This window comes from Hypoxylon fragiforme (genome assembly GCF_022984875.1).
Source record: "Hypoxylon fragiforme strain CBS 206.31 chromosome Unknown GGS25scaffold_6, whole genome shotgun sequence".
NCBI classification, from domain to species: Eukaryota; Fungi; Ascomycota; class Sordariomycetes; order Xylariales; family Hypoxylaceae; genus Hypoxylon; species Hypoxylon fragiforme.
Window position 1 is genome coordinate 2297528 of NW_026054761.1, and position 13331 is coordinate 2310858.

Below are 13331 nucleotides of genomic sequence, written 5' to 3' on the forward strand. Positions count from 1 at the left end.
ACTCAGCTCAAGACCTACTACAGCCCCTTGCAATTTCACAGACTATACACAATCCTCAACGCCACCTCTATATATAGGAGACGTATAAGCCATGTCCTCTCCCACCTCTAAACATCTCCCACGCCAGCCCCCCCGGCCCGGGTCCCTATGGCGCCTAGACGTCCTCTCAACCGGCGAATGCAACACCACCAGCCCCGCGCCCCCCTTGAAGCCTCAGCAACTCACCTGGACCTCGCTCCCCTCAGGCCGCGGACTCCTAGCCACCACCCCGTCATCCCAAGCCGAAGCCCGCGACGTCCCCGACGACACCAAGCGGCGATATCTCTCCGGCGGGTACCTCGCGCCGCCCGAAGGCTTCTGGCTCGTCTACCTCGACGGCATGCGCTGGTACCCTTCCTCGCCGGATTTCGTGAAGTTCGGCTCCGCAACGCGGCGCACCCCGCGCTTCCTCAACAGCGACGGCGACGCCCTGGGGCCCACCGTGTCCGGCGCGGCGGGGTGCGAGACGCCGATGTTCTCGTACATACCGCGGAACCTGCCGGTGTGGGACGGCGACGACCGCACGTCGTCGTCCCTGGCGTTCGACGAGCCGCGGATCACGCGCGTGTATGTCAAGGACGGGCGGGAGGTGCTCGTGGTGCCGAACGGGAGGCTGATGGTCTGGGTTAGGGGGCCCAGGGAGGACGTGCCGCTGGATTGCTTGAATGCGCTGAGGAGGCACGCGGGGGTGATCAATACGTCCGAGCCGTTGGAGAGGTTCCCGAGCGCGAGGTGGGCGGTTGTGGCGGAGGTTCCGGCGGCGATTAGGCGGGTGGTTTGGGAGATGGGGGAGGTGAGATGACGCGTGGGATACCTTATGTAGGTATGGTTTTGATACGCAGTAGTTGTGAGGACAGGGGCATTCTCGTATGAAGAATCGGTACCCTGGCTCTTTTTTTTTCACTTCTTTCCTGTACAAGGGCGCAGTCCTCTAAACCCCCAACAATGGATAGAAACATGCCCTAGAGTAGATCATGGCATACATTCAGACGTCCGGACGTTGACCTAACCTCCCACCGGCGTTCATCGAAGAAAACTGGGGCGGTGGTTGTTATAATATATTTGATACCCCTTTTCCAATTAATTCGTAGCCTTCTAGCATCATAGTAAGCTTTATGTTGATTAATTATTATTGAGCCCGATCAACACTCAGGGGCTGAATACCGATCACTACAACTTCGTAATCCATGAACGAGAAACATATGTTTAGATTCCTTCATTTCTCCTCACTAGATAAATCTGATATATATTAGCGCATACGTCGAGCACCTAATGCATGTGATTTATCGCTCATGCACGTTCCCTCCTCCGTTTGCACATACATGCCCTAGGTATCAAAGTTGCCGCTACGATGCCGGACATCCTTCTGAAACTCTCTGCCACGTCCATAATCACAACACCATTGGGCCGAAGTTTAGATTACCACGGGGGTGTCCTTGGTTGAAGGTACTTGTTGATTGAAGAGAAAATCTTGATATGTAGTAAAAAGGAGAAAATAATGAGTAGCTTGTTCAGACAGTAGGGGGCTGGTGAAGCCGTGTGGTTGAATTGCTATGTTCTAAAAATAGCAATCTAGAAGCTACCTATCTAGTTGCCAGATTCAAGACATCAAACCATTCGTACGACGCTGGAAGCGTTTGAGGCTCAAAAGTGCATAACAAGTCGATGGCTAGACACCAACTCGTAGCCTACCTATATGAGCGCTATATCAAACTTTTTATCGTGGAAGCCCGGAACAATTCTTCAATGGTACGTTCACTTGGAGAACATTGAATTTTATCTACTGGGTACCTATCTACCTACATATCTACTTAGGGAGGTAGGTAAGTTGGCATGTAGTTAGGTTAGCTACTTACTAACCTACCTACCTACCTATCTCCCCAAGTATTCAAACGAGCCTTTTCCATCAACTACCCATCTTCTGCTTGTATCAACAGCCGATATCCCCCTGGACGCTTTTGGAGCATATATATTAACGTAAGTGAGGGTTTTACTACGTTGTTCGCTTTTACCCTGAATCCCTACCTAGAAACCTAGGCTAGCAGTAAGTCCCGTCTGACAGGCTATTATCCAGTTGTGACGGTTTGCGTCTAGATGATCGTTCGAGCACTGCCTTCCATGCTTACTTTTACTTACCAAATCTTCCATCGTCATTAACATTTCTCCTGGGCCGAGATAACCGAAGTTCGATAAGTCTTAAAGTCGATGTCGTTCTGATTTTATTTTCTGATGCGACGACCTTCCTTTTTGCGACGAGTTGTATGTTGAACATCCCAAGAGTTGTAACCCTTCGGATTCCCCCAACATTATCCCCCCCCTGTTTGCCCCTATCCTCCCCTGTCTTGCTCCCCCACAAACCAGGATCTCGGGTAGCAGCGCTCCGCCTAGAATACGCGCCACTACCTTAGGTTAGTTACCTAGTAACTGTACGCCGCGCCGCGCTCGATCCACACAAGCTTGAGAGACCTTGGGTACCGATCGACCACATAATGCCCACCTATCTCTGTCACGGCTTTCGCTGGCATCGCCCAAGCATTCGATATTTCGTGGTTATTCAAAACGTCGACGACGCTGCTCCCGAATGGATCGTCGCCCGCCAAAGCCCCATCGCCCTCCTTGACCAATTCTACGAGTTATTCGACTTCCTACCTCCCTGCACTCGCCCAGCGCGCAATCTAAACTCTCCATACCCTCACGCCCAAGATCCTAACTCGACGAGCAACGGTTACACATACCCCCGTATACATTCACACGCAGACCAAGATAACAAAGGGAAGCTTCCCAAGCTCGAAAATGGAACGAAGAGAAACAACAACGGTCTTCCAAATGGGCTATCTAATCCCAGCAATTCCTCGGCACAGGGCGCAAGGCTAATGGAGCCCGATCCGAGCGTCCCGTTTAACGATTGGTCCGTGGTGAAGTTCTTGGAAGAGTTCGACCCGTCGGATCTATCCGTTGTCAGCGGGCCATGGGCCTATGTGGCAGATCATGTGGTGCGAATAGACACATCAGCCTCGGTCGCGGAACAGATAAATCTCTACGAGGCCCGAATGAAGGCGGAACTTTACAGACCAATGAGTGGTATTAGCGAAGAGTCGGGTCGCAGGGTAAGCACCATTAGCAACAAGAGGGTGGGCTGGTTTGAGAAACTGCGGGATCAGTTACAAAGAAGCGAGAGCATTCGGTGGTACGTCGTAGTCTGCGGCGATGAAGAGCGCGACGACCATGGTAGAGTGGAAATCGATGAAGAAGAAGGCGAGGGAGTGAGAGACAGGACGAAACTTCAAGACCGGGAACAACGGTCATCGCGCTATTCGCTGCGCGGAATTGTGGAAAATGGGTTCGAATTCCGATTACCTGAATTCCTTGCTCCGGGTCGGGTGCCAGAACCGGGACCGAAGCGACGAAGGGAAGAGAGGAGGATGGCCAAGCAGACTGACAATAGTCAACCACTCATACCTCCGCTCCCTGCCCCGATTCAGGTCGTTCACACGGAAAAGGGCGTGAAACCGAAGAACTCCAAGTCTAGCGGCGGACTCAGGAGGCTGTTTTTGAAACGGAAGATTTATGGCTCAACTTAAGGTATATGTGTGCCTAGGCGGGCGTAGGTATCTTGATTGTCATATCGAGACCTATAGCTCGTTGTCTTCCCCACAGCATACCCAAAGCAGCGTTGCGCTCTTGGGTGGCTGTACGATTAGGTACCAGAAAGACACCACTAGGTTAGTAGGTAATTTATGCTCTGCACTTTACTTTACACTTTATAAACTTCAAGGTTGTTTAAATTACCTAATCATTACACGATGTTTTAGCCATGGTGGCTCTTGCTCTTCGCTGCCTACATAGTACCTACCTACCCTAGTATCTACTCTCTATCTAGGAAGTAGATACCTTACTGGAATTTTGCAAGCGCATCCGTGGATCAATGATATCAATCATGATCAATCATGTGTGTACCAGCACTGAGACTTATCTAGGTTATGTTACTATGTACCTACTCACACACCAAACATTGAACTTCGCCAACTTCTTCTAAGCCAGCAGAGGAAAAGCCACCTCAATAGGTAAACAACATCCATCTCTATCAACATTGCTACCTATAATATCTAGCAAAGATGGAGCAGTTACCAGATCAGATTAAGATGAGCGTGCAATCTGTCGCGGAGTCTGTCGCGCAGTCTGACCAGATGTTAGACAATGATGATTATTTGAGCTCCAGACGCTCGTCTCCTTCTCGTTCTTTCGACTCCAGACGCTCATCTTGTTCTTTTAACTCCACATCTTCCTCTACTGATTTGACCTATATACCTTTCCTACCAACCGAGATTATAATTGACATTGTTGATCATTTCCGGCTTCCAGTGCTTGCGTACGGTCACAAGGTCCCTCCAGCGGATTACTTGATACTTCGCACCACTCTTCGCAACCTTTGTCTTTCCTCTGTACGCTTCTGCAGTTGCGCCAAACCACTCTTGTACGAGACAGTCATTTTCTACTTCGGCCTCGGCCCAATTGATGTACAACTCGGAAACGCTTATGGGAATATCGTCAATCTTGTTCTCCTGATCCGCACTCTAATAACGAATCCCTATTCCCCCGGCTTAATCAAGAATATCATTTGCCCGGTGGAGATTTTTGGGTCTGTACCGTGGCCTTCTGAGCCAGATTCACTAGAGGATCTACGGTAAGTAGAAGCCTTCTAACTTGCACTAAGAATTGAAGCTTGATCTCTGGTACCTAATACACTGCTGTAGAAAGTGGCCTTTCCCTCTGTATGATTACCCACCTTAGAAGGATATTTCTAAGGACCATCAAGTCTTGTTCGATACTGCGCGTGATGAGCCAGACATACCAGGCATGGACACTGAACTGGGGTGGTTTGGATTTTTCAACGCTCAACGATTAATGGCCATGCTGCTCTGCTTAGCTGTCAATATCGAGTATCTCCACCTGCACCTAACCGACGGCTATGGTTATACACTGCTATTCGAAATCATAACGACATATGAGGACTATTCGGGAACACCGACCTTTGATCGACTTTCGGCTGTGAGCCTTCACCGAGACTGTGGGTTCTCGGTCGGCGGAGCCAGGCAAAACACGGAATTATTCTATTTAGGGTCCAAAATCTCTTCACTTCGTGTCTGGCGAAACATGGGTAGACATGTCTTTCGAGATGGCATGGAATTCGTGCATAATCTCCAAGAACTGAGACTGGTGGGCTATGGTGAGTGTCAGCTTTTTTGATTATGCCTTCTCCCCTTCTGCCACCTTCTCCGATTGCTATCTCTTACGTACTTACTGGGCTGTGAATTCCACACTTTGTTCTCCCTGCTCTCCAAGTGCTTTATCTACAGTCAATATAGTGGGTAATTATAAGTCCTAACCCTCATTGCAACAGTCAACGCCAGAGACGTGTTCAAAATCTGCCAAAGGGCACCCATATTGAGGGACTTGACATTAATCATCTCGGAACCTGGCGACCTCGAGCTCGATATCCCACCAGAGGAATACGACCTAAACCATGCACTAGCCCGGCGAGCCGATACCCTAAAAGAGCTCGAGTTGAGAATCTACAAGTATCACCTATACCTAAGCCAACTTGGGGTCAATGGACGCTTAGAGTGCCTACCCATGCTTGAAAACCTCCAGAATCTCACGATCGAGCTGCCAATCATATTCGATCTGATCGCAGAACCAACCGAGTCTGAAATTTTGGCGTGCCTGCCCCCGAACCTGGTCTGGCTACACCTGGTGGAAGAATACCAGAATATGGGGTATGACCGAGGCCTCGATCTGCACCTGAACTATCTGATCAACAAATTGCTGGTACAATTTGCCTTCATGCCTTCGTCGCAGCTGAGGAGGTTGCAGCATCTCCGCTACAGATATCGCCCGGTCAATACTTCCACCCCCCCTACAGCCCTCTCCGAGATCCATGGGATGTTCGGGTACAACGAGCTCACTTTCTCATATCAGCCTGATGATTTCTGCGATGTTTACTGTGTTCCGCCTTGAGAGATCCTTCATTGCCTAGGTACTTAGCACCTGATGTGATATTGCCGTCTTTGTTTTGGGAGGGAGTAAATCGGCTGCGAGGGAGAAGTTTGGAATGCTTGTCAGCGCACGATGTTTGTTGGTGATCTTAGAGTATAGGCGTGGGTGCTTAATACACGGGGGTTTGGCCCTTTCAATTTTATGAATTATTATTCTAGGGGTTAGGGGTTTTTTCTTTCAAAGATTGTTAGAATAGCAGGTGTTGGTAGCGTAACGGGAGCGATAGTAATATCAATACGAGCAGTTGCTTTAGAACATGGGCATTTGAGAATCGGCCGTTTAAATCCTTGAATTTTACCTAGGTAACTAATGATTATGTTGTAGGTTCACGTCTGGATCTACGTAGGTACTGGTAGTAGCTGGTCTAAAGGTGGTATAAGTGATTAGGTATTCAGGTTACAGTACAACTCCTTACGAGCAGATTGATCACGAGACTGTTATAGTTGGGCCTTCTTATCACCCCTTTATCACTCCCTGAGCTGAGGAGCAATGGAGTAGTCTATGTTTGTCAGTCAGGTACGGTTCATTTGTCTAGGTTTGAAAGCGCATCGAAAAACGGAAAGGGGGGGTAAATAAATACGCGCGCCGATGACTTACGATACCTACCTACCTAGGTAGGTTTGTGCTTGAAGGCTTTCAACGTCGTGTCGTGATGTAGAAATGCACCACACACATTTGGGATGTCAAGGGATATATGTGCTGTGGCTTTTGCTGGTGGGATTTGTTTGTTCTTGCCCCCCCCTTTTTTTTTTACTTATCCCCTTTCTACTTACTTACATACCTACTAACTAGTTACTGCCACTTGCTGGGTACCTAGGTAGGGAGGTAGATACGCTCATCACCATATGTACGACAACGCTGAACAAGTATGTGCTAGATGAAGTGACGTACGTAAAGTAAAGACAATTACGTCCAAGAGATAGACCATTCACCACCTTCTAGCGCAAGCGGTATAATCTGATAGTCCTAGGTAGGTGCCTGGATTCTCTCTTGGGGGAAACCTCTTATTATTATTCGTCGCTTAGGGTTGGAAGCTAGGTACGAAGTAGTTACATACACACATATGTACATACAAGTCTAGGTAAGGAAGGAAGGAACAAGAAAGCTTCTGGGGTTTAACTAGTTAGCGAAATCAAGTGAAGGAACTAACCACTAACTAACTAACTAACCTTACCTAGGTACCTATTAATCCGCGAGCCAACGCGCTGGCTCTGCCCCCCCGGCTCATTTGCTGGCATTCGAAGTGCCGCAGCGAATTGGACGGGTTCCCGGGTGTGGTGGGGGAGGGGAGGGGAGGGAGAAGGAAGAAGCTGGGGAAGAGGGAAGGGAAGGGAAGGGGTGTTTCTGTGGTGCTTTGCTCGCTCGGCGCGAAATGCAAGCGTGTGCTCCCCCCGCAAAGGAAGGGGGAAAAGGTGGTGAGTGCTTAAGCATTACATACATCATGTAGGTGGGTAGGTACCTACCTATGCATGCACGTAGTGTATTGTACAATACGAAACAGGCGCTAGCTTAAGGTATGTAGGTAGTTGCTTCACTGTAGGATTGGGTGTGTCTTTTTTTCTTGGGTGCTGGGTTGGTTGGTAGGCATTCTAGCTCCTTCCCCATTAGCTCCTTTTTGCAAATAGGCACTTCTCGTGGGCGGGATCAAAGCCTACTGGGAGTGTGCAGGCAGATGAGACAGGAGGGTATCCAAGGGACTGACTATGTTTAGGTTAGTGGGCTCGGTAACTACCTGGTAGGAGGCAGGTACTAAGGTCTAGGTATAAGTAGTGAACAGATAGTTCGAATACTGTCTTAGGCCAGGTCTAGACTACGTGCATAAAGCGTCAACTCTTTACAGTCTCGCGTCCTATGTGTGTGTAAATATTACCTAACTACCCAGTTTCCACGTGTGATATGACGGGTATTACATATTTAGTCGCGATCTGGGGAAAGCGGGCATTACCTACATTGCCCAAAAATAGCATATTTTTCATTAAAGAGCACTTAGCGAATCGGCGCGATATATAAATAGATGCGTTGGGTATTATATATGATTTATATATATATAAAGGCTCAAAATATAACAGAAAAAAAAAAAGACGATTTGGGGGGGTATACGATGGGGAAGTTTATCCCGACTCTCATGAACATTCTTTGTCATTTGCCTTCGTAACAGAAATAAGAAATAAAAGAGAATACACAGAGCAATGAGAGAGATAGGATATATCCCTCTTTCCGTTCGGTTGCTGTCAAGCCAATCTCCCGTGATGATGTATGTATGTAGTCTTCAGCTATAAATGCCTACTTACTGTAACACCTACATATAGTAATTTCCAAGCCCGAACCCAACCTAGGCAACCTAAATGAAGAATGAAGCCAGCCGAGCCACCAAGAAAGATGACGAAGGTGATGCAGGTTCTGCAGAGCAGAAACGCCAGTAGCGCCGAACTGGGAAACCGAGATCAGAGTGTGCAGGTAACCAAGAGATATCCGTTCAACCGTATCAAGGAATAGGGTTAGTGTACAGCGATATATCGACGCGCATTTTTTCTTGTTTTTTTTCTTCTTTTCTTTTTGGGGGGAATATTCAGGGAAGCCAGCCTGCTAGTTCATCTCCCTTGGTCCATGATGCTCCTTGTCTGTGACCTCATCGAGGCTAATGATGGATGATGATGTTGAGTTGAGTGAGGATTGGGTAAGCGCGTAGGTAGGTAAGTAGTAAGGAGGCAAGTGTGTATACAGGTAGTGTAGGAACTTGAGAATTAGCCGTGCATGATTTAGGGTAGTGGTGTAACGTATAGAGAAGGTCAAATAAGACTCTTTCTCCAACTTCTTCTTTGTTCAACACGAAAATGAAAAAAAGGGGGGTTGGTTGAACGGTGATGAGGTATAAGAAGCATTTCCTGGGGAGACTAGGGTTATCGGGAACGCGGACCGCGCACCCTGAGCGTGCCCCCCCAGACCAAGACTTTCCCCCGCCAACCACGAGAGACGGTTCGCCCCCAGAATGCTACCCCAGGGGTTCGCGGTGCTTGCCAAAGGGCGCACAGGCGCACACGCACAGAAGCGTTGCTACTTTGACATGTTCCCAGGCCTTTTCGACGGCCTTATTTTTTGGGGTTGGTTTTTTTCTGTCATTCTTTCTCTCTCTTGATGCCAATCATTCCAAGAAATCAGCCACGGAAGGACTTGATCCCTAGAGACCCGACAAGGCTGAAAAGGAACCCGGTGGTTACGGTAGTTTCGCGCCCAAAAGCTTCGTTTGTCATGAAAAAAAAAAAAAAAAAAAAAAACCCTCCCTCTCTCTTCAACTCACTCACTTCCCCCCTTTTTTTTTCCTCCCTCTCCCGATTGAGAAGCGAGAGCGTAGTATCGCATGCGCTGCAAGGTAGGGTCCGGGAGAAGTCCCTTCGTGCAAATAAAGAGACGCCGCCATTCATTTTTTTAAGCATAGCCGAGAAGTTGGTTGAGTGAGTAGGTAGAAAGAAAGCGGGTGCAATCTTTTTTTTTTTCCTGCAAGCAAGTTGCCTTTCCCTGCAACCCGTTCCTAGATACGCGAACAGGCTGGCCCAGACAAACGGGTAGATATGACATCGTTACAAAGGCTAGCAGTTCCCCCATGTAGGTAGGTTAGTTGAGTCGCATGACGTTATTTTTCTTTCTTTCTTTTCGGGTTAGGAATACGGGCATCCGAACATCGTTGGGAAGGGGGGTCCTTTTGAAGCATTCGGACCGGTGATGTGATGCCCGTCCAGTCCACATAGTATAGTATAGTATAGTGCATCATACCTATACCTAGGTAGTAGTTGAGAGAAATGCGTCATTCTTTTTATTTCCAGTGAAGCTCATCATCAACCGTTTAGAAATGTTCTCCTGCGGACCTCGGCTTCCTTGATGATCTCGGCAGCCAGGCTAAGACTGGGCGCCAGTATGGCCATCTTCTCGATGTCCATTATTACATCATTGATGATCTGGTCGATGACTTCGCGGTGAGGGACCAGCGTCAACAGGATGTTAGATAGCGATGGTGACATGGTAGCCCCCATGACTAATAACGTCTGTGACACGATAGAGAGAGCACCTTGCCAGAGGTACGGCATGTGGCCGGCGTGACTGCGGCCAAATGGTTAGATTGGGTCAAGTAAATTTCAAGAGCCGGGGAAATTGGAAAACAAAAAAAAAAAAAAAAGGAAAAAGGAAAAGGGAAAAAAGGAGCATGAGGGTAAGGGATAATATGTCCAATCATGATGGGGGGATTATTATAGGTAGGTACTTACTGTGCAGCTATATGCTCCAATTGCCTGATTGAGGCCTCGAGGCACTTGTGGCAGCTCTCCCGCACCGAGGGGTCCAAAACGGCCTGCTCGTTGTCGAGCACCGCCAAGATGTACGGACGGTAGATGATGGTGCGGCACGCGAAGAACCGTAACCGCAGCACCGTTTGCACCGGATCCGGCAGCGTCGAGCGGGTGAACGGGAACTGCAGCGCCAGCGGGAGGCTCTCGTACCACTGCGTCAGCTGGAAGTCCAGCTCCGCCACCACCGGCTCCAGGCTCGTCGTCGACGCCATCGAGTCCTTCGAGTAGATCAGCTGGCTCACGCGGTTCAGCAGCCGTCTGAGCGCGATCTCCGCGAGGAAGTACCAGAGGTCGTCCCGGCCCACCGCTTCGGACTCCTCGCCCTGGAAGCCGCCCGGCAGGCCGACGTTCTCCTCAAATTGCACGACGCCGGAATGGGGCAGGTCGAGTTCCGCGAGGAGGTCGCTCTCGAACAGAAGAGCGTTCCAGTAGATGCGCTCTAGTAGTTCGCGCTGGTCCTCGGGCACGCGCGTCGGCGTCATGAGCAGGAGCTGCAGCTTGCTGCTCACGGTGCAGAGCAAGTTCCAGGCCTCGAGCGGCCGCACTAGGTAGAATAGATAGGCGGCAGCTAGTAAGTGGCATTGGGCGGCCAGCACGCTGTTGGCAGTCATCATCCCCGGTAAGAGTGACCACGCCGCCGTAAAGTACTGCAAGCCCGGGGGGTCTTCCTGGGGCACGATCCGCGATATACTGCCGCGCAGGCTTGCCTGTCCCAGCGCCAGCACTAGTAGCACGATGCAGCTTTCCGGGCCTTCGCGAAAGCCGGTGGAGAGCGCCATGCGGTAGTGGCTCCGCCACGTAAAGGGGTTGACGCAGGCGTACCACACGTTCACCCTATCGAAGTAAGCCTCGATGTAAGCGTTAGTATTCGACAGATCGACACAAGGGGTCTTGGCCAAGGAGTGAAGCGGCTCCCGCGCCATCTCGAGCTGAAGGATAATCTGCGGGTCGTAGGGGCGACCGATCAAGTCGCGGATCAGCGGCCATTGGAGTAGATGTAATGCGGCGTTCGTGTGCACCTTGGGCATCGTCGAAATGTTAGTTCCCTGGGTGTGGCTCGTCCATGTCCCTAGACCGCCGCTCGGTATTATCGAGACGAAGCTTCCGGATGAGTTCTGGATCATCACATTATCGCCGCTAAGCGCGGTCCCGTTGCTTATGGGAGGGGAGTCGTGCGCAATTTGTATGGCATTCGGGTGGCCGTTCGCCAGGTTGATCTGCAGAAGACTCTCGATGCGGTTCAGCCTCTCTAGGATAAGCTTGTCGCCAGCATCAAGCTTGATCCCGGGCTCGCGGTATATGCACTCGGCGCCTAGTTCTGTGCAGAGCTTGCACTTCGGTTTGGTGCCGTCACATCTCGATTTCCGAGAACGGCAGACCTCGCACTACGAAGCACATCTTAAATCAGAAATTCATGTCTCACTTCTAAGAGCCTATAACTTGCCACACCAAAAAAAAAAAAGAAAACCAGAAAACCAGAAAACAAAAACCTACCGCTATCGTGGCTCGCCTTCGGGGGTAATCAATCGTTGCGTCCGTATTCCTCCTCTTGAGTGGGTTCGCTCCCTCGTCGCTCGACGCCTTCTGCATACCATTGGTGATCTGGTCGGATCGAAACTCGGAAGTCTGCGAGAGATTCCGCGCCTTCTGCGCCGAGCCCAATATTCCTTCGCGGCTGAAACTGGTGCGCTGGGCCTTCAGGGCCGTCGGGGACTTGAGCGCTGACGAGCCGCCGTTGGTCGCCGGGTTCAGCTGCGGCGACGGTATCTCAATTGAGAACGTGTCCCTGGAGGGTAGAGGGTAGGGCCGTCCCGAGTTGCTTGCTGCGCCGGCGGAGAGAGGCGAGTCACCTGTCGACGACGGCGACATCTCTTCCAAGTTCCAACAGGGCCGCCCACACACACGCACACACACACACACACCTCTCTACAGCGAAGACAAGTATAGGCGGGTCTCGTCTAAGTACTAGTCGATATACTAAACTTATCTATGCTTTAGTAAGGTAGGTATGTATAGGTAGGTTATGTGCAGTGCCTAGGAAAGCCGTGTAACCAGATCCAGTAGGGAAGTATACAACTTTTCGGCGAGAACAGTGTATGTAGGTATTTACCCAGGCCGCCCGTACATGGGAACGAGTTTTCGGAACAAAAAGTGACGAGAGAGGGTATCCGGTCTGCAAGGCACGGCAGCGAGCTTATCGTATTTTAAGACGGGACGCCGTTAAAGAGGAGATAGATGTAAGGATTTTTGACGGTAGCTCTCCTCCACAGGGTACCTAGCACCACCTGCAGAAGCGGCGTAGAACCGTTGAGTGGCACCCCCCTCCTCCAGTTCCCTCCCCCCCCCCCCCCCCCCCCAGTCCCATGTGCAGTCTCCAGTTCCTTAGAGTGCCCAGTAAATACCACAGGTAGGTACTTACCAGCCTACCTACATGTACCCCAGCTCGCATAGGGGGGAGAGAGGGTCCAGTATTGGCCGACCACCCTGCTAGAATCCCCAGAAAATTGCTTCCCGTCGCGGATTAGGCGCTGCGTTGTTAGAGTGCGGTACGTACTAAATAGGGTAAGGGGTTCTCTAGTAGAATCTCTACACTAGGTACAATACCTACACATCATGTACCTATCCTTGTCCAGCAGGCTCCCTCTTGATTGGAGATCCATCTTCTGGAAGCTCGAGAGATGAATAATTGCATAATAGTTAGCAATTGACTGTTTGGAAATAGGTACATAGGTAGTTAGCTGGCATCCATGGTTGGAACTTGCAAATTTCCCTCATCCGTGCGCACGAAGGAGATACTCGTGATACTAACTGGTCTACTGTACATCCCTAGGTACTCTAGGTACATACGTAAGTCATAAGTTCTACGTGAACTTGAAGTAAAAGAAACATTGAAGT

The 13331-nt window shown here is 50.0% G+C and overlaps 4 protein-coding genes across 4 annotated transcripts; 3 read left to right on the forward strand and 1 right to left on the reverse strand.

Annotated features, from left to right (window-relative positions):
* Positions 1 to 91: 91 nt before the first annotated feature.
* GGS25DRAFT_522989 (uncharacterized protein) lies at positions 92 to 841 on the forward strand (the record flags this gene model as incomplete). The annotated part of the gene is made up of 1 exon (XM_049264345.1): positions 92 to 841. The coding sequence occupies one exon, from the start codon at positions 92 to 94 to the stop codon at positions 839 to 841; it is 750 nt and encodes a 249-aa protein (XP_049115867.1).
* Positions 842 to 2420: 1579 nt separating this feature from the next.
* On the forward strand, positions 2421 to 4351 carry GGS25DRAFT_334664 (uncharacterized protein). The gene is made up of 2 exons (XM_049257926.1): positions 2421 to 3761; positions 4017 to 4351. The coding sequence occupies exon 1, from the start codon at positions 2529 to 2531 to the stop codon at positions 3618 to 3620; it is 1092 nt and encodes a 363-aa protein (XP_049115868.1). The 5' UTR covers positions 2421 to 2528; the 3' UTR covers positions 3621 to 3761; positions 4017 to 4351.
* On the forward strand, positions 4155 to 6057 carry GGS25DRAFT_522991 (uncharacterized protein; the record flags this gene model as incomplete). The annotated part of the gene is made up of 3 exons (XM_049264346.1): positions 4155 to 4682; positions 4831 to 5266; positions 5441 to 6057. The coding sequence occupies 3 exons, from the start codon at positions 4155 to 4157 to the stop codon at positions 6055 to 6057; spliced, it is 1581 nt and encodes a 526-aa protein (XP_049115869.1).
* A 3291-nt stretch (positions 6058 to 9348) lies between these two features.
* GGS25DRAFT_495990 (uncharacterized protein) lies at positions 9349 to 12746 on the reverse strand. Its single transcript, XM_049261493.1, has 3 exons — positions 11931 to 12746; positions 10356 to 11821; positions 9349 to 10191 (listed from the first exon to the last, which is right to left on the reverse strand). The coding sequence occupies exons 1-3, from the start codon at positions 12303 to 12305 to the stop codon at positions 9930 to 9932; spliced, it is 2103 nt and encodes a 700-aa protein (XP_049115870.1). The 5' UTR covers positions 12306 to 12746; the 3' UTR covers positions 9349 to 9929.
* Between the last annotated feature and the right edge of the window lie 585 nt (positions 12747 to 13331).